Raw genomic sequence first — 22,584 nt, 5'->3', positions numbered from 1 at the left:
AAAACAAAAAAGAAAATATAAAATTTAGTTGCCTCGTGGTCGCTAGGTGGTCGCCAAAGGCGACTTGTTTTTTTCTGATAGATGGAAGGTCGCTATAGGCAACCAGCGTTGTCTAGTTGTGATCATATGTGGTCGCCATTGGCTAGCAAAGATATTTGATTGCTACTTAATAGTCGCAGGTGTAAAGTTTTTTGTAGCGCGAGTATTTCTCTGTCACTCTTATTTTGCATAACTTAGTTAAAAAAACTCTGCAAATGAGTAAGACCGAGGAATATCCCTTATATAAGTGGTTTCAAGTGAGCTATGAATCGTTCACAAGGATTGAAAGAATTATGCAAATAAAAAAATATGTATGCTAATTAAAATGATCTTTTATAGAAGCAATAAGCTCTAGTGACTCGTTTATTATAGGATGCAATTTTGGGATGTCAATGATTTATAATGATATTGATGTCTTTGCAACTATTGCTAGTGTTTGATGATATATATCTGCCTAAGTTATGAGGTACAGTTAATGTAAAATAAGACTATATCTTTTATCAAAAAGTAATAGTTTCATTTTCATCAACATAGTATTATCTCATTATTAAACAGATTCCGAATGAGAAAAGGTAACATGCCATTCATATTCGTACCTCTCCGGAAAGGGCCAATGGAAAGCCGTTATAATTACCCCCGAAACCATAGAGCCCTGCATATAAAGAAACACAAATTCTTATGTGAAACGCTCTCCATACATGTGCTAAACAACCCAACAAATACAATTATTAGTATATTAACTTCTTGTTTTAAAATCGTCTCACTGAAAAACGGCTTCTCACATGCTCATTGAGAAAAAAGTGTGACATTAAGTCTTCATGAGCAGCTAACATGGGAGATAGTTATGGCATATATCATTATGTAATAGACCGTCTTCTGATGAAACGATTTCAAAATAAAAAGCACATATTCTCATAATTAATTTTAATTAGACTATATAATTATATATTAAACATGTCTTACAATAAATCTACTCATTCAAGAATTTGTGTTTTTTAATATGATTGTAGGGAATGAGCAAAGCTGAAGTCTCTAGTTTTGTTTGTCATAGACTCTTGAATCTTGTAAAGCGTGCCACATACGGTTAGCATTAGGATCGATGTTCCATAATGCAATTTCATCTATTAGTTTACATAATTATAATTTAGTTTAATTACATTACATTTCTTTATATAATAATAATAATATATTTACCTAATCATTCCTTCAACTTAATTATTTTTAACTTTTTTCTTGATAAAAGCTTCCATTTTTTGTATTTCATTTATTCGCATTTTTTCAGTCTAAAGACAATCAGTCAAACAAGTCCATACTTAAGAGTCTGCACGAACTACCAGTCTAGCTGTTTAGATTGCACTTTGGGTCTAGTGATGTTCAAATTCAACTGGATTAATTAAAACCGAATATGACTCAACTCATTTGAAATAACCCGCATATAAAAAAATCAAATCATATTGTTAAGATCGTTCTACCTAGAGATATATCCTAAAATTAATCCAACTCGAGATATTATACTCCAGAATTCATCCAAACTCTCAAATGTTTAATCCTATTGATGATACACAAAATGAGTATGTCATCTTATCGTAATTATGGAGATTGTTCTACCTTGTCAGATATTTCTTTTGGTATCTCGAATTCAAAAAAGTTGCTTTTAAAGAAAGAATTATTAGTTATAAATTAAAAGATTTTAATTATTTAAAACTCCTTTATAATTCCTATTAATTACTATCTACCATTTCAAAAAAAGGGGAGAAAAACCAAAAGAACACAAAAAGTTCAAAGATGCAACAATTACCAGTATTAGTTTAATAATGAGAAATTTGTGATATAAATTATGAGCATACTCCAAATTATATGTACATTCATCCAATTCCAGATACAAAGCTAAACATCACTCCTTCCAGTAGCTTCTTGTAAGCTCAACATAGATACAAATATAACTGAACCCATTTGCTTATCTGGGTTTTGTTTCCTTTCCTTTTAAATAGAGGCTATTTTCTATCTCAGTTTTTCAGGATTTACAAAGAAAATTTTATCGAAAAGGGAAAGAATTTCGATTGTGTGTAAATTAGGAGGATGAGCACCAAGAAACTGCCTCAAAAAAACCGAAATGAGATTATGTTGGCGTAAACTACCAACTCTCGTCCTCCACTTTAGTCATTCTATTGTATAAAATAAGCTCGGATCACCTCCATAACTGGCGCCTGACACATCGGACAGTTTCCGTTCCCTTGTACTAATAGATCCGCGCATTTTGTACATGTGCACATGTGCCCACATCTGCAAAATAGCGATCGAATGAGCAGTACGAACAAAGAACGAATATATGATCATAGTTTTGATTGAAAGTGATTTCTTTACCTGTACAATAAAGAGTCGATGTTGGTGCTAGAACATATACAGCATATGCCTTTCCTTACGCAATCCCATTTGGAACTGTCTTTAGGGATTGTGTTCGCTAACAAGTCTGTTCAAGAGAAGACAAGATAGAGAGCATTCAGAAACAACTTTGTACTGAAAATCGACAACCGAAGAATTCTAAAAATATGGGAAAAGATGCAGCACAATAGCTTACCTGATGGACTGGCGGATCGGTTCAAAGCTGCGGAAACCTCCTGTCTAACAGATCGTTGCAGTTCAAGTTGCATGTCCATGCAGGCTTCCAGCATTCTCTGCATGTTGTTCAATCGTTGCTGCAGCTTAGCCATGTCAATCCTCAAATCATTTATGATCTCCCATTCCTGCGCCGAAAAAACTAGAATTGTGAGTGTCAAAGAAACTGATAGCTTATTTGACAAGCCAATGATATCAAGCGTTGAGAATCACGAAGCAAAAGTGACATTGTGCCAAGACTACCCAACCCCCCTAATTAAGATATGAAGTGAAATTTCAATAGACTTAATAACTGGGTAATTTCAATCCTAGTCCATCAATTGGCTCAAATAGAGGTACATTGAGGTATCACAATACCTGCTACAAAGAGGCGAAGCCAGGATTTTACATTTAGGGGGGCCATATTGTCGAAAACCAGAAGATTATTTACTATATAAATACTAGTTAAACTATAAAAATTTTAAAATTATTAGACTAAAATGAACTTGAATAATAGCAAATATTATATTTTACAAATGGAGTTAAAGCTTTCCTACAATTATCCCTTTTGAAAAGGACCAAGTGTTTTTGAGTCCATATATTTGCCTAGTAAGTCGACAAAAACCACTATATTTTAAAATTAAGATAGCAAAAATATACACACCCTCAAAAGGATGAATGTGAAATTATTATAAATAACGAGTAATGACATTATAATATAAATTTATTTGTCTATAAAAAAAATAATAATTTAAATTAGGGTTTGATCCCTTAACCTTAAATTATAAATGTGTTAATAGTAATTTTTGTTACATTTTTACACTCTTTCAACTACTTCATATCATATTTGTAAGGGGGCCAAAACCAAAAAATACAAAGAATTACATTTTTGGCAAGGGGGGCCAAGCCTCCCCCAGCCCTCCATGTAGCTTCGCCAATGCTACTACTGAAGAAACAACTTTTTCACAACATTCAAATATACTTACTAGTCCTAGATAACAAAAAGCAACTGAATGATAAAGTCAGTATTGTAACGGAAACAGATTAGCAATGGAAACCCTTAAAAATAAGAGTGATCTTGCAATATGACAAGCTTAAACTCATTTTCAAACCCTTAAAAACTTAAGCTGGATGAAACAAGAATTTTCCATTTTATTTAATCAAGTAACTATAGAATCACCTAGTTCTAAAAATAATGAAGGAAAGAACATTGTGTCAAAAGTTAAATGAAAATCTAACAGCCAGACAACACTTGCTAGCCACTCAAAGAACAATCCTAAGAGCTCTCTGCTCCTGAGCTCCAAAAGAAACAACGCAAATAATAATAAACGTTTCTAAACTAACGCAAACACTGCATAACATATACAACAAATAAGTTAATTTACTTACAGTTCCAGGACGTTGTCGTGATTCACGGAACGACCGATTAGCATGATGTCCCCAATGCGCCTGAGGGAGAGGTGGTGGTCTAGGCAGTGTTTGCCGACTTTGATCAGCAAGATTGTCTTCAGATCCCAACTCCTCAGTGTGCTCTGTACCTCGATGAATTTGATTCTGTGCTGGGAAAGGAGGAAGAGACATTTCATGTAACTCCCAATCATCAGGAGCATGGGTTTGCCTCTCCACGTATGATTGTATCAATTGGTCCAGACTCTCACGAAAATCACTATGAAGAAGACTTGAAACTGTTCTTCTGCAAACATGACACTTACAATGATTACAAAAGTACACATCATAACACAAGAAAATAACACAAGTATAGTTTGAACCAGTGTCCCATGATTTGCTAATATTTTCGCAAAATATGGATGGTTTTGGGCTATTCTTGGGCAAATTTGAACGAATCGAGAATTCAAAAAGCGAATTAGTTAGCGAATTATTTTACACTGGTTTGAACTACTGCATTAACAAAACAAATCAAAATTAAACCAAAAAAACATGGGCAATACCTATTTACAAGTTCTCGGAGCTCCATGTGATACACATTATCATCATCCGAGAAATAATAAGTATCGAGTCTACCAGTCACTCCTGAACTGGAAGGCACTCCTAACCAATCTGTTGGTGTCTCCAGAGAACCATTTTCATGCCAGTAGTCTTGTGCATCATTTTGCTCTCCGACTTCACTTTCTAGAGCAGTTTGAGATTCTTCTCCATCTACACCATGCCAGTGTTGTCTATCTGTTTCAACCTGATCAGCACTCCACTGGTTTGATAGAACGCTACCTTGCCATCTGCTTTCGTCAAACATGGACATCTGTTGGGACCAATCCTCAACCGGGATACTGGGTTCTTGGCCGTTAACATCTTCAGATGCATTGATATCATCATCTAATTGATTATCAGTGTTAATTTCACTGCGGGTGTCAAAATTATGGGACATTTCATGAATTTCTGTCAGATCACTAAATTCCCCACTTCCACTTCTTGAAGGTTCTTGAGAATTCATTGGTAAGTAAACCTCGTCTGAAGAACCGTTCGGTGGCTCACTATTAACAGTTTCGGATCTTTCCCCGTCAGAAGCAAGGTCCAATCTCTCTTCCACTTGTTGTGAACTAGTGCATCCACTGGAAATTTTTCTTTGTTGATTTACATTTGTAGATGGACCAACATCAAAATTTCTTTCAAGAACACTTTCTTCACAAGTATCATCAAGAACCTCATTCTCAGGATCATGTTGTGCATGGTCAGCATTAAGGACCTCATTTGCAAGCTCATTTTGACCAAGGTCCTCGTTAGCATTATCCCTTTGTCCATGAGCGACATCAATGACCTCATTTGTGCTGTTATCCTGGGTTTGATCATCTCTATATCTATGTGCATTGTTATCAGAAGAACCACTGGAGAGGTCGCTTGCATGAACCTGAACATTGTTGTCCAATCTGGAGAGAAAGCCTCCCCTGCAGGTCCCACAGAATTAGAACACTAGTGGAAACGAAAATATAGCTACACAGAAAATATTCAAAAATGCCTGATTCAGTTCATTAATAACAAACATTATAAGGCAAATGATGTATAAACTTTCACTCAAGGAAACATATCTCTATCTACCAGGAGTTCATCCTAAAGTTCTGTGCTTTTTCTTTTGATTCTTCCAAAAGCTTTGTGCTTTTGCTCATATTATGTATGTTTCTACAATAGAGATTAGCTAATAGATAAATTTGTAGCCATGAGTAGCTTTTGCGGTAAAGAATTTCTAAATCATTATTCTTCATGGAACCAATACTCCTACAACATGAAATCCAGAAAGAAATTCTACAATCACTTGGTGCAAATAAGGCAGTAGAAATTTTGATAGAGGTTGAGATTACTGCACAAATTTTGCAGAACAAGGGCCATTTAATTATATGGTATTTGTTTGATAGGACCATATACTGTTTTTTACTGATGCAGAGAACTCTATAAGTCTCAATTAGTGAATCATAAAATGGAAACCTTGGTTATAGTTCAACACAAGTACATCAACAACTACAAAGTAGCGTGCTCGAAGTAGATCTGTTTCACACTTGGGTGCTGTTAAAAGTTGTTTTATTCTAATAGACCTAGAGTAGTTTTCATTCTCAGTGTATTTTTTTTTTTTGTTCTTTCATATTGGAATTTCATGAAAGAAATAATAGTCTTCATGATACTTTAGGGCATCGGTTTTGAGAAGTTGTATATTTCCAGTTTTTACTTGCAACATTGGCTTATTAGGCATTACTCCCTTTGCCCCTCTCAACGGAAACCACCTTCCATTTTAGTATGTCCCACTAATTTTGCACCCTTTTCTTTTTTGGTAATAACATTTCAATCTCATTAACAAACTTATCCACGCTCTCTATCCTAACCACTCATTCTATCATTTACTTATTTTTTGTCTTATTTTCTAACTTAATTCCCTTTTCCAATAATTTTTACCCAAAATGCAAATGGTGCTAATTGAAAGAGACATAAGGAGTATTTCTCAACTAAACTTGTCGTGTAATTGGATCGTATTTATTTGTCATATAATAATGCAAAAATGTGGTAATGGTCGCGATCGTGGAATTGTGATTTGGTACCAAAGTGATGTGGCTATCATAACGCCTAAATATCAATCAAAAGTATACGATATCCTTTAATATGTTCAATGATGTGAGTTTTTTTACATCTAGACAATGCGATGCATTGCAGTCTTTTTTTTGTCAATGTATAATTAGAGATATTCAGGATCAAGTGAAGGTATTCAAAGGCGCTCAAGGAGAATGATGGATACAAAAAACCAAAATGTAAAATTAGTCATTTTGATTGCCAAAATAGAAATAAATGCACACAAATGTATGATTCCTAATTGCCAAAATCTCCTCACCTAAAAGTTCACATCGGATTTTAAGAAACTATTCCTTTGTCCCTTTGAATTTAGTACAGCTTGGAAATCAAAATGAGAGATTTTAAGTAGTTGTCATCGCAAATTCAAGGAGCAGAAGGAGTGAAAGTGTTCATAATCGGAGGTACCCGGATAGGCGGGTACATAATTTGGCGACCGTGTCCGACCACAATTTATTTGGGTGCTTGATGATAAGATTAAAAGATTGACTTGAGTAGTTCGGGCTAAGATCGAGTATCTGATTAACATGAAACATACGTTTTATAAAGTATTGCCTAGCACAATTAATGCCACAAGGAATAAGTTGGATTATTGTTGGCAGGAAGAGTGTAATTATCACAATATTGGTGCATGATGTCCTCAAACTTGTGGACTCGACTGCTGTGATGTTCGATACATTTTAAGTTATGTGTCATTAAGATTAAAACAATATTGAGTAATCTAGCGGGTTTTTGCAATATACAAATGATGATAGAAAGCTGTATTATAAATTGTATTACTCTGAACTCAGAAACAGTCATCATACATTAAAAGGATAATGAACTTTCCGGAAGTTGTATTCTTTTTAAATATTTAGCAATGATGCTTTTACTTCTTGGGTTTCTAATTGGTTCCAACTAAGGAAATAAACAAATTTACGAGAACCATAGAGACAGAAAATCGAAGTTGGGCAATAGGGAAAGTAAAAAAATGCAATTTGAAAAAGTTATCAGGTCATATCAGGTACACGTGAGCATTTTTTATTTAAACTTGACCCGCCATTTAAGATCTAGGTGTCTTCGAGTCGCCTTTCTTTGAAGACCCCTAGGGACTCATACTACTGTCTAAAATAAATGGCTTATGTGGTTCCACGAGATCAAGAGATGTAGCAGATTTCAATAAGCAATATGTAACTAGGGATGCTTGTGGATCGAATCTCATAAGTCTTAAATACAAACTTTTTACTTTTTCTTTAAACAAAAATCAGACCCATCAAATCTAGGACCTTAAAATGGATCTAGATTATGTTGTTTAATGTATATTATTGTCTTAAATTTTACAGCAAGTTTTGAATAAACTTTAATTTATTAAAAAAGAGAGCCAATAGACATGAATATTTATAAATTAATACATTTTAAATTATTTATTTTTCTTTTCGAAATTAAAAAACTTTAAAAAAAAAACTTTGCTTGTTTCTTTGTAGTTGCAACACCGACTTTCACACTCTTTAAAATCTTAATTTTAAGATTCTTCATTTAGTTATTATCTTAGACAAAAAAAAATCATGTAGGATCATATTAGATTTGTCTCAATATATAATTTCAATAAATTAAATTTTATAATTTTTAATTATATATAATATGAGTTAAATCAGTCAAAATATGCATATACCCAAGTGTGTTTTGAATAGTATTGCAAGTAAAAACATGAAAAAAGTGGAGTATTATTTATGAGATATGAATATCTCAACAAGTAAACATTACTCCTTACAAATCAACCAATAAAGTAGCAATAAGTATGACTTAAAAGTTATAACACATTAGTAAATTATTATAGAATTAAAGAACAAAAACACTTGATTATCTTAGTCATGATTATTATGATTTTTATTTATATTTCTTTAGTTTGTTAGTAGTCTTTATTATTATCTTGTTTTGCCTTGTTATTTGTCTTGTGATCTTGTCTATGATGTATTCTGCGTCTTTTGCATCTTTTGTCTTAATTTGTAAGTCTTCCTCAAGCTGAAGAGGTCTTACTGGCCACAACATACTTATCCCCTTAATAAGGGTATGGTCTGCAGTCTTTAATTCCCCTCCCCAAACCATGATCATAACTATATAAGCGCAATATACATGGTATGATGACGATGATGATGAAACACTTGATTAAAAGTAATATAGAATCAATATTATCAAACTCAGAGGATTTTACTTAACACCCAGCTCCTAAGCAATAAATTCTGCAATGGAAAAATCTTTCAGGGATGACAAATATACCTCAAACCAGACACAGTTTGCCGTTGCCTAAGCAATCCCAGTTCGCTTTCTGCAGTAGAACGGGGACTCTGCAACTCAGCTGATCGCATGTTCTGAAAACACCGGATTCTAAGTAATGACTGCAAAACAATAGAACAATAGCATTGATCAACCATCATTTCATTCACAACAACGCAAAAACATTAATCTCAAAAGACTGAAATCGAATACATAAACCACATTTCCTTCAAATTATGACCATAAATACAACTGTTTTGTGCAATCCTCACCTGAATTCGATTTCGATGAGCAAAACGACTAACAGGATGAGTCATCTCCAAACCCTGAAGTTCTTCGCGCCGTTCTTGCTCCTTCTTGGCCAATAAATCGAGCAGCGCCTGCCTCCCACATAGCCTACGAATCCGCCTTCGACCATTCTCGGCTTGACCTTCATTAACATCAACAACTTGTCCATCACGGACTTGTTCAATCTGAGAACCAACTTCAGAACCTTGATCATCTCTTGACTGACTATTCGTCTGAATCCATTCTCGTACGACTCGAACCCTTTCACGCTCATTCTCACCAAGCCACTGAGCCCTTGAACCTCGATTTCGATGGGGAACATTCCCTCCCTGAGAAGCTCCACCATTATTCTTCCATTCCTGAAAAATTCTCCTAACTCGTTCTCTTTCAACTTGCCCAAAATCTATAGATTGCTCAGATGTTAAACTCTGATGATCATCTTGCTCATTCAAATTTCCCATTAGACTCTCAGAATTGATCACAGACCCATTTTCGCTCTCACTCGAATCCTCCAAACCTCCCCTGTTATCTCCTTCCTGATAATTAGACAATCCCCCATTTCTATCTTGCTGTAACAACCTTATCCTTCCTCGTTCCCGGACCCGATTCACCACGCATTCATCTTCAAGTTCCAGCCACATCTGCCGGATTGAGGATGCGCGGGTGCTAACACTTCCTTGATTTCCGACACGACCCGATGATGATGATTGAGACTCCCTCAAAATATTAGAATCAATCACAGGAACATTGTGCAAACCCGCTATAGCCATTTCTATATCAATTTGTCAACTCAAAAATCCTCAAAAATTCAAAAAATTGCCTCAATTCAACAAGAATTAATCATCTTAACTTCCTTTATGACCTATAAATTAACCTTGTAACATCAAAATCATCACGAGCAGCGTACGCCATAATCAAAAACTCGAGCCACGCTATCGTTTTTTGTTTCATATGACCAGATCATTGGATCTGCAGAGAAAAATTTGCACACCCACAATTTGAATATAATTAGTCAACATAACCCAGAATTTATTATGAATTCAATTTACCATATATACACAAATTAATTTCAATTTTCAATAAATGCTATACAACATCAAATTTTGACAAAATTTCCTCGAATTGACCGTAGTCTCTCCAGAAACAATTCAACAAGAATTCAAAATTGAAGATGTAAATCTCAACAACCCCATTTTCTGGGACCTCACAAAAGCAAACCCAACAACAGAAAAACAATCCAGAAATAGAAATTCAGAATTTGGGCAATTGAAAACACCAAAAACCCAAATTATTCAAGAGAAAAAAGAGGAAGGGAATAAAGAAAAACCCATCTACATAGATATAAACAATTCAAATTTTTTTAAATTAAATAATGAAATTGAAATGGTAGCGAAAACGAAACGTTAGATCGTGAATGCACAACAAGAACAGGTAAAAAAATAATAATAATAAATTAAAATAAAACCTTGGAAGAGTCTTCTTCGTAGAAACTTCAAAGCAAAGAGAGAAGCAGAAAGAGATAGAGAGAGAAAGTAACGTTGGAAATGTAGCAAGTATTTGTGAAGAAGAAGAAATCTTTATTTTTTTTGTGCTTTGAATTTGAATCCCCAAAAGTGAAATAAAAAAGCATGAATTAAAAAATGAGAACCCTAAGTAAGCTGTCGAGAAAGTAACAGAAAATACAGACAAAGAGAGAGAAAGAACGAGTCTAGTGAGAGAAGTTGAAGGGAGAGAGAAAGAAGACAGGGAGGAGGAAGAGTGGTGGGTATTAACATTTATTTATTATGGAGTATATTTAATTTATTTATTTACTTTTTATTTGTTTTGTAAATTATTAAATAATTAGAAATTTATGTTCACCAGAAATTTATATTGGTATTTATTAGGGCCACAATTAATGCACAATTAGCTCCACCATACTCTTATTCAAAAAAAAAATGCTCTTATTTGTTAAAAAATAAAAATATGTCATTGTTATTTACTTGTTTTTTATTTAAATCAAAAGAAGTATATGTGATTTTCAAGAATGATTTTAAGTTTGATTTTCATTTAGTTTTATTAATTTTTAAGTTTACTCTGTATTATTAAAAATATATATCCATGTATCAATTACTCTATGTCTATGATATTATTATTATTATTATTATACATGTTTAATAATATGATTGTTAATTAATGTAGTCCTATTAAGAATAACTTCAGTTAGATGGATTATTTTTACAACAAATAAATATAAATAAACAATTGACAGCAAAGTATATATAAATTTTATCGCAAAAATAAGAGTTATTATAATAAGAAAAAATTAGTAATTTTGATAATAAATTTAGATAACGATAATAATAAAACGTAACTATAATGGAAAATAAAATAATTTTAGTGTTCGTACACAATAAATTTATGTTTACATTCAATGCACACAATATTTAATTTAAAATATGTTATATCAACAAAATTGCATTCAAATCTTATTACTTTCACCTTTATTGTAATAATATTGATATATTATTGATATATTTTTATGAATTGATCTCGTCTATATTTTTATTATATTATTTAAAATTGTAAATAAATTATTTAGTTAAATTGAACAATATATGATAACGATAATAGTTTATTTGAAGTATTATAGATAAATATATTTAATATTTGAGATAGATAAATATATTTAATATTTGAATGTGTGATAAATATAGTAACTCTACTAGTTGGAGAAAATGTTTGACCATCATCAAATACATGGCATTAGAGATATAAGAGTGTAACAGCTAAATTAAAGGAAGAATATATTTAGAAAGGGAGTAATTAGTAATTACAAATTAGCTGTAGAGGAAAATCCAAGCCAATGACACGTGTATGGAGCGAAATGGTGGAGTTAATTTCGTTTAAAATGTCTAAAATAAAATAGCTCCCATTTTGCTTTTAAATTTTTTAATAAATTTATTATTGCATAAAAGGGCAAAAAAAAAAAAGTTGTATAAGATCTTTATTTAAAAAGTGATATTTACTCCAAATTAGAAAAAATTTCATATTCAATTTTTAACTTGAATACAACGGTAGGATTATGGTCAATGGAGCTTCTTAATTACAACGTCTAGATAAGAATATCTTATCTAAAAAAAGTGATAATCACTCTAATATTGATAAGATTCGATTCACTTCTTTGTTCAGTTATATTTGGTTCAATGATTGTAGCATGTAGATGAGTAAAAAATTATGCATTAAAAATGTTGGGGTATTTAGGAATGAATTTTTTTGTTGACTTTTTAGTTGATTTTGTCTTTTAATTTAGTCAAACAGTCAACAAAGATATTTGGTAAATAGCTTTTAAGATAGCTTAAAACTAGCTTTTAAGTCAAAATCAAAAAAGTTCTCATAATAATCTTTTTTTCATATTAATTTTTGATTTTTCTTCTAATAAACAGCCAACAATCAACAAATATTTTTATACATGATTGTGTAATTGTGTAGGTGTTAGGTGAAACTTCTCTACTCCATTTCTTTAGGGTGCATATTTTTAGAAAAACAAATTTTTGTTTTCTAATTATCTAAGATTTTGGTTGACATGAAGTAAATTTTGAAATTACACATTGAGAGCTTCTTGAACTTTCTAGATTACGTGAAAGTTTTTTATTTTACTTTTCAACTACACCATATCGAAAGTATTATATATGTGATTATAATAATATTATATGGTATATTGGTATCCTAATCAATAATATAAACTGTTTAATATAATAGATTTGATTATTATTAAATGTGTTTATACTTAAATGTTTCACAATATTACTATTTTGCAATCTGATTAGATTGAAATTTTAATAATTTTATTTACCTTATTTGAATTCTTAATAATATCCTATGATTAAATGGTATTTTCTTAAATATCATTATGAGAATATAATTCATCTTACATCATTGATATAGAAGTATGTTGTAAAATGTAACAAATGGTGTAAAACCAAATCTTATGATAGAGGTGTACTTTGGTTATTATGACACATAAAAAATTATAAAGGCAAAATTTTGAGTTGTTGGAGTATGAAATACTCTATACTTACAAGAGATTTTTATTTTTTTTTTCAAATGAGTTATATTATACTCCATCTTATAATTTTGAGGAATCAACATTGTAAAATTTAATGAAAATAAAACCTTAAGTTTCAGGAATGAATTGTAAAATTAAAAGGCAAAAACGATTATAATAGGGGTGTACATAATAAGAAAATCTTGTACGAACTAAGTTCTTACACTATTTTAATGTGCACAACTCTTAATAGGTATTCCAAATAGTAAGTATTTTACTTGACAAGTACAATCATTGGAAATACTTACTATTATTGGGTTGGTATACACTAAAATAGTATGCACCATTTTCATACAAAATTTTTATTTGCTTTGGAATATTTGGTATTTGGCTTAAAAATTCGAATAATTTATCTAATTTTGAAAAATAGGATACTACAGATTGAATATCCAATTTTTAACCAAATACTTTAGATTGAATATGCAGTTTAAACTGAATATAAATCGGAGTTTTAGTGAAACTATCCGAATATTTAGTTTTCTAATTTTTATTATTTCTATTTATTTTTTTGATAGAAAAACTCTATTTAAGTTCTTAAACATATTAGTATTAAATTTTTAATTACATGTAAGTTACATAATTTTTAATTGTTAATTTATTTAGGCTTTTGAAAATTCAATCAATAGCTCCCAAAGTATGTATAATCTCTTACCATATAATAGTAGTTTTATCTTGGTATTTTCCCTTTTTATGCTTATTTGTATATTTCACCAATATTGCTTAAGCTTGCCTTATTCATGTTTATTTGTTATCTTATGCTGCAATTTATGTTCATAATAATGGTTATATTGCTTTTGAGTAGTATTATAATTATAAGTAGTGAGTAGTATTTTAGGATTGGAGTTAGCTCCACTCTTATTGATGATTTGATAATGAAGGAATATGGTTGATATGGGTTTGAACGGAGACTTGAAAGATAGTATGCCCCCTTCATTGCAAAAAGGTCATTAGGATCATCTTTGAGATACCAGCGAGGGTTGAATTTAGGAAAGTTCGATTCTTGCTCAATGAACGAAATTGGATGCAAGAGATTAACAAAGGTTGAATCTTGCAAACACCTCATCAAGTAAGAGTTTTACCCTCCACCTATGAGGGTGGGGAGATTGACGTATAGTAAGGTATTGTTGCCCAAAGATTTGGCTTTCACTCACGAGGTGCCTTGTGTGCCTCGCATTGATGGGTCTCCTATTTTTATGCATTATAATTCCTTGTATGATCTTTGTGACTTAGAGATTTATGCTTATATTGTTGATAAGTCTCAAGTACATAATTTAATTCTTGTGTGTTTGTTGTTGAGTCTTGCTCTATGTCTCTTGGTTACTTTGATATGCTCTCCACCACCCAAGCTCCATGTTGATGCTTGTGTTCCCTTGCCCTCGGCTGGTCACGTGACCAGTGGTTTCCAATGTCTTGACTCTTAACATATCAACTCATTCTCTTTCTTTTTCGTTTGTTTGCTTTTTCTTTGGCATTTAAGCTCGTAATGATTAGCCATTTTTATGCTTCTTGCCTTTTATTATCTACTTTGCATTTCATTTCTTGATTTGCTATGTCTTGATCTCCGCTTTTATCGAGTTTGATAAACTTCTACAAAGTTTTACTTACTATTTAATTAAAAAAATATCTAACTAATGACTTTAAAGAAGCGTTTGTTGGGAGGCAACCCAACAAAAAATCTCTTTTTCTAGTTTTCATGCTTTTGGGTTGTGTCTAGTATTTTTGGAAAGTTTGGATGGCTTGGTTGCTTGGCTTGATTTGTCATGGCTTATTATTCTTTACCCTACGCCACCCTTTCTAGTTTGTCATGTCTTCATACCCTTGAATGATTTCTTGATTCATGGCTTGATGATATACATGTATGTTGTCTTTATTTTGGAACTTGCTTTTTAAACCCCGGGACAAAGGCTTGTCTAATTCTTGAGCATGGATGCCACTTTTGGACTTCTAGCTTCATTCCTTTGATTTGGCATAAGCTGGATTCTAAGCGACCCTCCTTAGGAAACACCTAGTGCACTTGGTTTGTGGTGTCGCCTTAGAGGTTGAGTAAACACAATTTGACCCATGTGAGTTATGATCGAGCCTTTCCCATTGATCGATATGCTTGCTTTTTGATATTGACCAAGTGTAGCACACTAGGCATGATTTAGGGTCTCAAGTTTTGCATGAATTGATTTGTGGATTGAGCATAAACCTATTCCAGTTTCTTTCACAACCCCTGTAATCCTATCCTTAATTTCTTAATTACTTTACTCTTTTGTTTTTCACCTCATACAAACCCTTTTGTAGTACACTAGAGAATCTTGAATGTGGTAAGAATGGTGAAATGTTGGATTACACTTAACATCCAGGACTCTGTTGGACCCGCCCCAAACCCACTCTTTTTTAAGAGTCTGGGTCTTATTTTTTTGAGATCCATCGGATCCGGGTCGCATATGGATCCAAAAAATAATTGGCAGGTCTGGACCTTGGACCTGCCCCATAGACCCGGACCCGGACTCTTATAATTATTAAATTGTCTTACTATTTTGTGAGTATTGTGACTTTTTTCTATTGTATTGACTTCTGTCTCCACCCCAATATCCCATTTATATTCTATTTATATATATAATAATTAATAACTATTAACGTTAATTTATTTTCTATTTATATGCATATAATATATTTAGTTTTATGCAAATTGGACTATGATTTGGATAAATGTTTTTAGTAATTACTTTGTAATTGAATTTCATAGACTCGAACTATTATTTGTAATAGAATTTAAGCGTATATGGACGATGCTATGGATGTATAATTAGTATTAAATATTTGTAAAATACGTTAATGACTTATAAATGGTTTAAATGTGACAAATCAAAGAGATTTTTTTAGACCCATTAAAGATCCTAGACCCATCAAACCCTAGACCCTAGAAAAAACAAAAAGAAAAAAGGGGAGAAAAGTCAAAAAAAAAAAAAGAAAAAAGGGGAAATCCAAAAAGTGTACAACAAATACATTGTGCATATTAGAGTTGAGATGCCAAGTTGTGTGGCTTTATGAGATATCTAGGCTTGTTCGGTTGGACTTGCTCATTTTGTGCTACCCCTTTTGTAGTTATAGTAGTTATCGTCTCTCTTTCATTTTATGAACTTCTCCTTGTAGGTTGATCCGTCCACATAAGTAAAGTACTTGACTCTTTAGACTTTGGGTACGAGGTGCGAAACACGAAAGTGCCTTTTTTCTAGAAGCTCACATTACATTGAGATATATAGATTATGTGATGTGCAAAACCCCAAAACACACTAAGCATGAACATATTCCAGAATGCACTATTATAATAAAGCGAGATTTACTCGCTTCTTCGTGATTGGTATAGGTGATTCGACTCGGTTTAGTTGTTGTTTAGCTTGTATGGATCCATTTGGAAACTAGTCTGAGAACCTCATGTTGTCGCTTCAAATCAATGGAATCTTGAGTTTAAAAACATAATCATGCTTTTCTACTTTCTAAAATTTTGGTCGGGTTTTTGATTTTTTTTTTTTGGCAAACAACTTCTCATTGCAACCATGTCCATCAGTTATGCTCTTGGAATGATTCTTAATCTTGTGTGCTATGATTTCATGGAATTTCACGATGGAGATATCTTGTCTTCTTTGCTTGACGACAAGCAATGGACTACATGGGGGGAATAGATAAGTTCTGTAATTTATCTATTGTTTGTGATTCATCGTGATTGTTTTAAATTTGGTTCCCACACTTTCCTCCTTGTTTCCTTTGGATTCACGGTTATTAGTTTTATTTTACTTTGTATGTGATTTGTTTTAAAATTTGATAAATGATGATATTATACGCCATTTTCAAAATATGAAAATTCGACTTAGACAATTTCTTTATATAACATTAAAAGTAATTTTTTCATTGTTAAATGTATTTTATGTTTCATTTATTTTTTTTCTTTTGAATCTGCCCCTGACTTCTATGCTTAGCAAAGTGTTTAGTTATTGGGTTAAAGAAAGGTACAACTATCTAGGCCTTTATCTCCCCCTTAACCAACGACTTCCAATCAATACAACTTGCGATCTACCAAGTACAAAGTCTAGGACTAGATCATCCAACTTGAACATACAGTCCAACACCTTTTATGCACTTTTAAGGTGTCGAGAAGTACCTATTGATTTCTAGCTTTTAGACTATCCAAGTATTTAGTAATTTTTATTATTATAATTATAAAGTAAACAGAGAGACTAGAAAAATTAAATGAGAATTGAGCCTAAAATCTTATCTAAAAAAATAAAATTTAGTCTAATTAAGACAAGATCTGTTTCTCGATATGTACGTACCATAATTGAATGGGGGCCTAAACCCACAAAAGCATCAAATCCAGGCAATGTAGACGTATTGGAAGCCGATACATACTTTCGGAAAGGAGTGTATGTGCATGATGATATGCATGTTTGGTGCCTACAAAAACAATTACATAATTCAAAATACTACTTACAATAAATAATATTTCCTTATCCAATTCCTTTTACTAATATTTATATATGTAAAGGGAGCAGACAACTACCGACATACATGGCCAAACAACATTTTTTTTGCTACAAGTCCTTAAAAAGTTGGTGTTTCTTAGATCTTTACCATGACTTCCTTTTAAGGACTAGACAATGTCATTGGTCATATAACCCTTAACAAAATTTTCTTACTTATTATTTTGAATCTCATGATTAACTTATGCTAGATTGCTAGATTTAATATCAATTAGGGGATTATCATTACATTCTTTTGTGGCATGTACTCAAAGTAACATTTTAAATCATTTTTTATTTATTTTTATATTATTTTATTGGAATAAGTTTTGACAAATAACTTAGTTGTGAAATGTGATGATGCAATCTTATAAAATACTACTAAAGCTCCAACAATAAACTTCTTTATTTTGAAATATTGGGTATTTAACAATTCTCATTTAGTCTATTTTAGTTGAAATCATTAGCTGTTAAGTCAACTATTAAGTCAATTGTATAATACTCTCTCCATTTCAATGACCTTGTCTTATTTCAGTTGGCATGTTTGCCAAGACATATATTAAGTACTAATATCTCTAATAGTGTTTATTGATTCTTTAATTATTTGTGAAAGTATTTTTAGCTACAAAGTATACTATTTTGAAAAATGATTATCTATGATGAATTCATAGGAAAATAAAGGATATGAGAATTTTCATAAATAAATGATATACTTCTATGAGTCAGTGGTTCTAGACTTCTTGTTATGATAGGAACATGTCATGGAGGGGTAATGCGGAAACGTGTCTATAAATTGGATGAATTGTTATTTAGTTGATGTCTTAGATTGTCTTTGACATTATTTTTTTTAAATTATTTTTTTATTATGATTATGTTTTAAGGGAAAGTACTCAAAGCTATGTAAGAATGGAACTTATGACTTTTTGAAAAAGTGATATTTACTCTTTAACTGAAATAAGATTCAATTTTCGAATTTGATATTACTTTCATTTAACTGAAAATCTCACATTTACTTTTTGACGCTATCCAATGCACTTATTCACTGTTTAATGTCTTTTATTATACATAACGAAATATTATAAAAAGTGGATATTAATAATTTTTTTATTGAGATAAATCAAACAAGATCTCACTTGACTATGTTTAGTTTATTGATTAAAAATAAAATACAAATTAAGAGTAATAAGTGAATAGTGTCAAAGTAAATAGGACATTTTCAATGTAATGTAGGAAGTATTACTTAATAATTCCTCTGTTATTTGTTATTTTCCAAAAAAATTTCTATTTATATCTCATTTTTTTGACATAATTAATTAGTCTTACTCATCCTAATATTAATATTTTTTTATGTTTATGGTTTCCATATATTCTTTATTAACTTTATGGTTTCAAAAAAAAATCTCTTATAATAATTAAGGTCTTCATATATTTCTCACAAACTTTATTTAACAATTTTATAATATTTGTGGCTTCATATTTATTACAATATCTTTATTTTAAATACGTTTTAATACTTATAACTCCTATTTTTTTTCGTTAACTTTATTATTCAATAGAATAATATATCTATTGTATAAAATATCTAAACTTTTTAATTTTTATGAATATATTTTATGAGAACATCAAATAGAAATAAAAAAAGTAGTACATACTAGTAAATAAGTGTAGTAGATTTGATTTTTTAAAGCAATAATACTTTCAATATTTTGACAAGAGGAGTGTATACTATAAATATATTTCTTACTTTTTTCTATGTGTTCGTTTCAATCAAAACTTGCATTAGTCTCTTTTTTCAAATCAAAACTTGCATTAGTCTCTTTTTTCAATCAAAATTATACCTTCATATTTGCTAGCTGGACAGTATTCAAAGGACACTGTTTTATTATACTGGTAGAAAAATTGGTTTTTAATTGAAAAATAAAAATATAATATAATATAACTATTTCATTAATTTATATTTTGTTAGCTCACATTATCTCTAATAGAAAGATATGTAACAATAAAAAAGCCAATGTTATTAATAAGTCAAATAAGTCAACTGAATTAGCCAACATCTAACAATCAACAATATCCAACAACCCAACTATCAAACACGTGTTAGAATAGTATTCCATGATAAAGAAGATTCTGTAATTGACATGACTTTGATGACATTAAAAGTCTTGTATGTAGACTTAATTCTTGTTACTTTAGGGTGCACCGATTAAATAATAGCAAATACTTTCTCCGTTTCGTTTTAATCGCTACATTTGCATGGGCACGAGAATTAAGAAAAGTAATTGACCTACACTGTAGCTGATTGTTTACTTTATAGAGTATAGTATTTTATTATTGTTAATTGAAAAAGAAAAAGAAAAAATAGGTTGTTAGGTTACTTTATAGAGTATAGTATAGTATTTTATTATAGAGTATAAAGTATAGAGTAGGATAAAAATAGGGGTAGGTAGAACTTTAAATGATTGTTTTATTACTAAAAACGGAAATGTAGTAAGTAATATGAAGTTGCCAAAAATAGAAAATATAGCGGGTATTATGGAACGGAGGAAGTATTTCATAGTGATTGTACTTATCAAGTAAAAATACTTAAAATACTATTATAATTGTACTGAGTATGATGATAACTATAATAATAATTTTTTAAGGTTGATGCATAATAAAATAATAATAAAATAATGTTGATTAATTAGTGCACACGAGACTTTATCTTGATGACAAGTTGTGGGTGGAGTTTCATCTCTCAATCCGTAGGTGTCTAAAATAAGTCTGATGATATTGGAGAGGAAGATTAAAGAAAAAAGATTTCCATCCGCTTGTTATATTAATGGAAAATGAAAAACAATAACTTTAGAAATCCGTATGATATAATAACTTGTGCTTTTTTATTGATGTTATTATTTCTAGTCATTTATTAATATTAGCTAAACAATACGGCTTACAATATACTTCATGATTTAAAACCAAAACATTAAAAAAAAATACCGTCTATAGTTTATTGGTTTAAAATTCCAAAACTTAGACCAAAATGCAAACTACAAAAGGAATAAGATACATCAAATATGAGATGCAATTGGACCAAATCGCTTATTGTTGTTTGGTCTAATTATTTTACGGTCTAGACCAACTTTTGCAAACATAAAAAATAATACAAGTCTTGTCGTAAAGCTGTTTAAATGTGATCCGATTCGAAATCGAAAGTTATTTAACCCGAAAATATGTTTCTTTTTTAGGCTTATTGAACCGATATTATCCGAACCGAAGTTGCAATCGAATCGATTGACAACCGAAAATGGAAAACTGTACCTGAAATGTGACCGATTTTTATAACCGGCATATAACCGTTAACCGAGATTACCCGAACCTAATAATGACCGAACAGAGTCATCTCCGACTCGTATCATGTTCAAAACTGAACTCGACCCGACTACAACCGACTAACCCGAATCAATTTTTAATCGAACTGTTGTAAACCTGAACCGATTTCTAACATAAAAGTATGATCAACTCATATTCAATTATCTTATTAGTTAATCTAATAACGTGATAAATTTTCATAAATTAACTTTTTAAAATACATGGTTTATATATTTAGAGTTAATAATCAATGGTCAATGTTTATTAAACTATTTTTAATCAAATTAGATGACAAATGATAGAACTTTAATTTTAATTTACAATCAAACAAGTAAAAGTAACAAAATAATAATTTAATTGATTTGCATTTTAACTATTTCCCTTAAGTAAAGAGAATCTTGTCATGAATTAAAAAATGACTAGCAACTTAATGTGACATTGACTCGATCGATAGTATTTAGTAACTCGTAGCCGAATTCTACTTGAAAAAAATACCCGGACCCGATCTGTACCCGATAAAACTAAACCAATTATTAACCGATAACAACCCGAGATCGATTATCAATCCACTCAAACTTCAACCGACACCGAACCAATGCAAACCCGATAGCTCGAATAACTGATCTTCAACCGAACCGTGACTAACCGACCCGACCCGAATGTGACCTGATGTAACACGCTTCTGAAAAATAACCGATCCAAAATTCAACCAAACTGAATGGTCCATGTCCGAAACCGATCAGATCACCCGAATGAACACTTCTAGTCAAAACAATTATCACGATTGATTATTTGAATTAACTGGAGTGATGGGTATAATTTATACGAACCATGGTCATACAAAACAACAATCTGAAAGCTGGATTGTTCTCTGTTCAAGTTCAAAGTCAATGATCTAAAGTAAAATACAATAGTACTTACTTCAACCTATCTTGTTAACCTCCCAAGTCCCTATTCCTTAATCCCTTTCAAAAAGCAATATAATTGCCGCCCAGGACATTATTTTTAAGCGATTAAAATATACTCCCCTTTGTACTTTCTCATTAAATTTGTCCGTCCTATCAATTTTTACCGATTTCTATTTTTGGTTATGACATATATATATATTTTTTTAATATTTTTATCTACATAATTAATGTGCATTTTTATCTCTTTCATATAGTTCTACCCGGGGACGGATATTCTATACTCAACCGATAATGTTAATAGGAAAAAGTACTGGGAAAAATTGTTTAAAATAATTCAACCTTTGCCTTCATTTTGTTGTGAATTGACCCTCCAAAAAACAAATCGCCTATTCCAGATTACTACTAGTCGTTAAATTCAACAGGTCATCGTCCTCCTTGATAAACTTGCTTCTATAGAATAATACCATATTCAACTTCAAAATTTTAGACAAAG

At 31.2% G+C, this 22,584-nt stretch overlaps 1 protein-coding gene across 1 annotated transcript; it reads right to left on the bottom strand.

Moving 5' to 3' along the window:
* Nucleotides 1-1,842: 1,842 nt before the first annotated feature.
* Nucleotides 1,843-11,009, bottom strand: LOC130815649 (uncharacterized). The gene is made up of 8 exons (XM_057682141.1): nt 10,706-11,009; nt 9,225-10,209; nt 8,956-9,074; nt 4,584-5,534; nt 4,024-4,327; nt 2,618-2,783; nt 2,404-2,509; nt 1,843-2,322 (listed from the first exon to the last, which is right to left on the bottom strand). Exons 2-8 carry the CDS (start codon nt 10,008-10,010, stop codon nt 2,205-2,207), a joined length of 2,550 nt encoding a protein of 849 aa, XP_057538124.1. The 5' UTR covers nt 10,011-10,209; nt 10,706-11,009; the 3' UTR covers nt 1,843-2,204.
* Between the last annotated feature and the right edge of the window lie 11,575 nt (nt 11,010-22,584).

The sequence above is a fragment of the Amaranthus tricolor genome, chromosome 1 (assembly GCF_026212465.1).
Source record: "Amaranthus tricolor cultivar Red isolate AtriRed21 chromosome 1, ASM2621246v1, whole genome shotgun sequence".
Classification (NCBI taxonomy): domain Eukaryota; kingdom Viridiplantae; phylum Streptophyta; class Magnoliopsida; order Caryophyllales; family Amaranthaceae; genus Amaranthus; species Amaranthus tricolor.
Note: the sequence above shows the minus strand (reverse complement) of the source record. Positions and strands in the feature narration are given on the sequence as shown.

Coding starts and splice junctions, on each gene's coding strand:
- LOC130815649 (XM_057682141.1), bottom strand. CDS start 10,010: ATGGCTATAGCGGGTTTGCACAATGTTCCTGTGATTGATTCTAATATT. Junction 5,535..8,955: donor CAAACTGTGTCTGGTTTGAG/GTATATTTGTCA, acceptor TGGGACCTGCAG/GGGAGGCTTTCTCTCCAGAT. Junction 2,510..2,617: donor CCGATCCGCCAGTCCATCAG/GTAAGCTATTGT, acceptor TCTCTTGAACAG/ACTTGTTAGCGAACACAATC.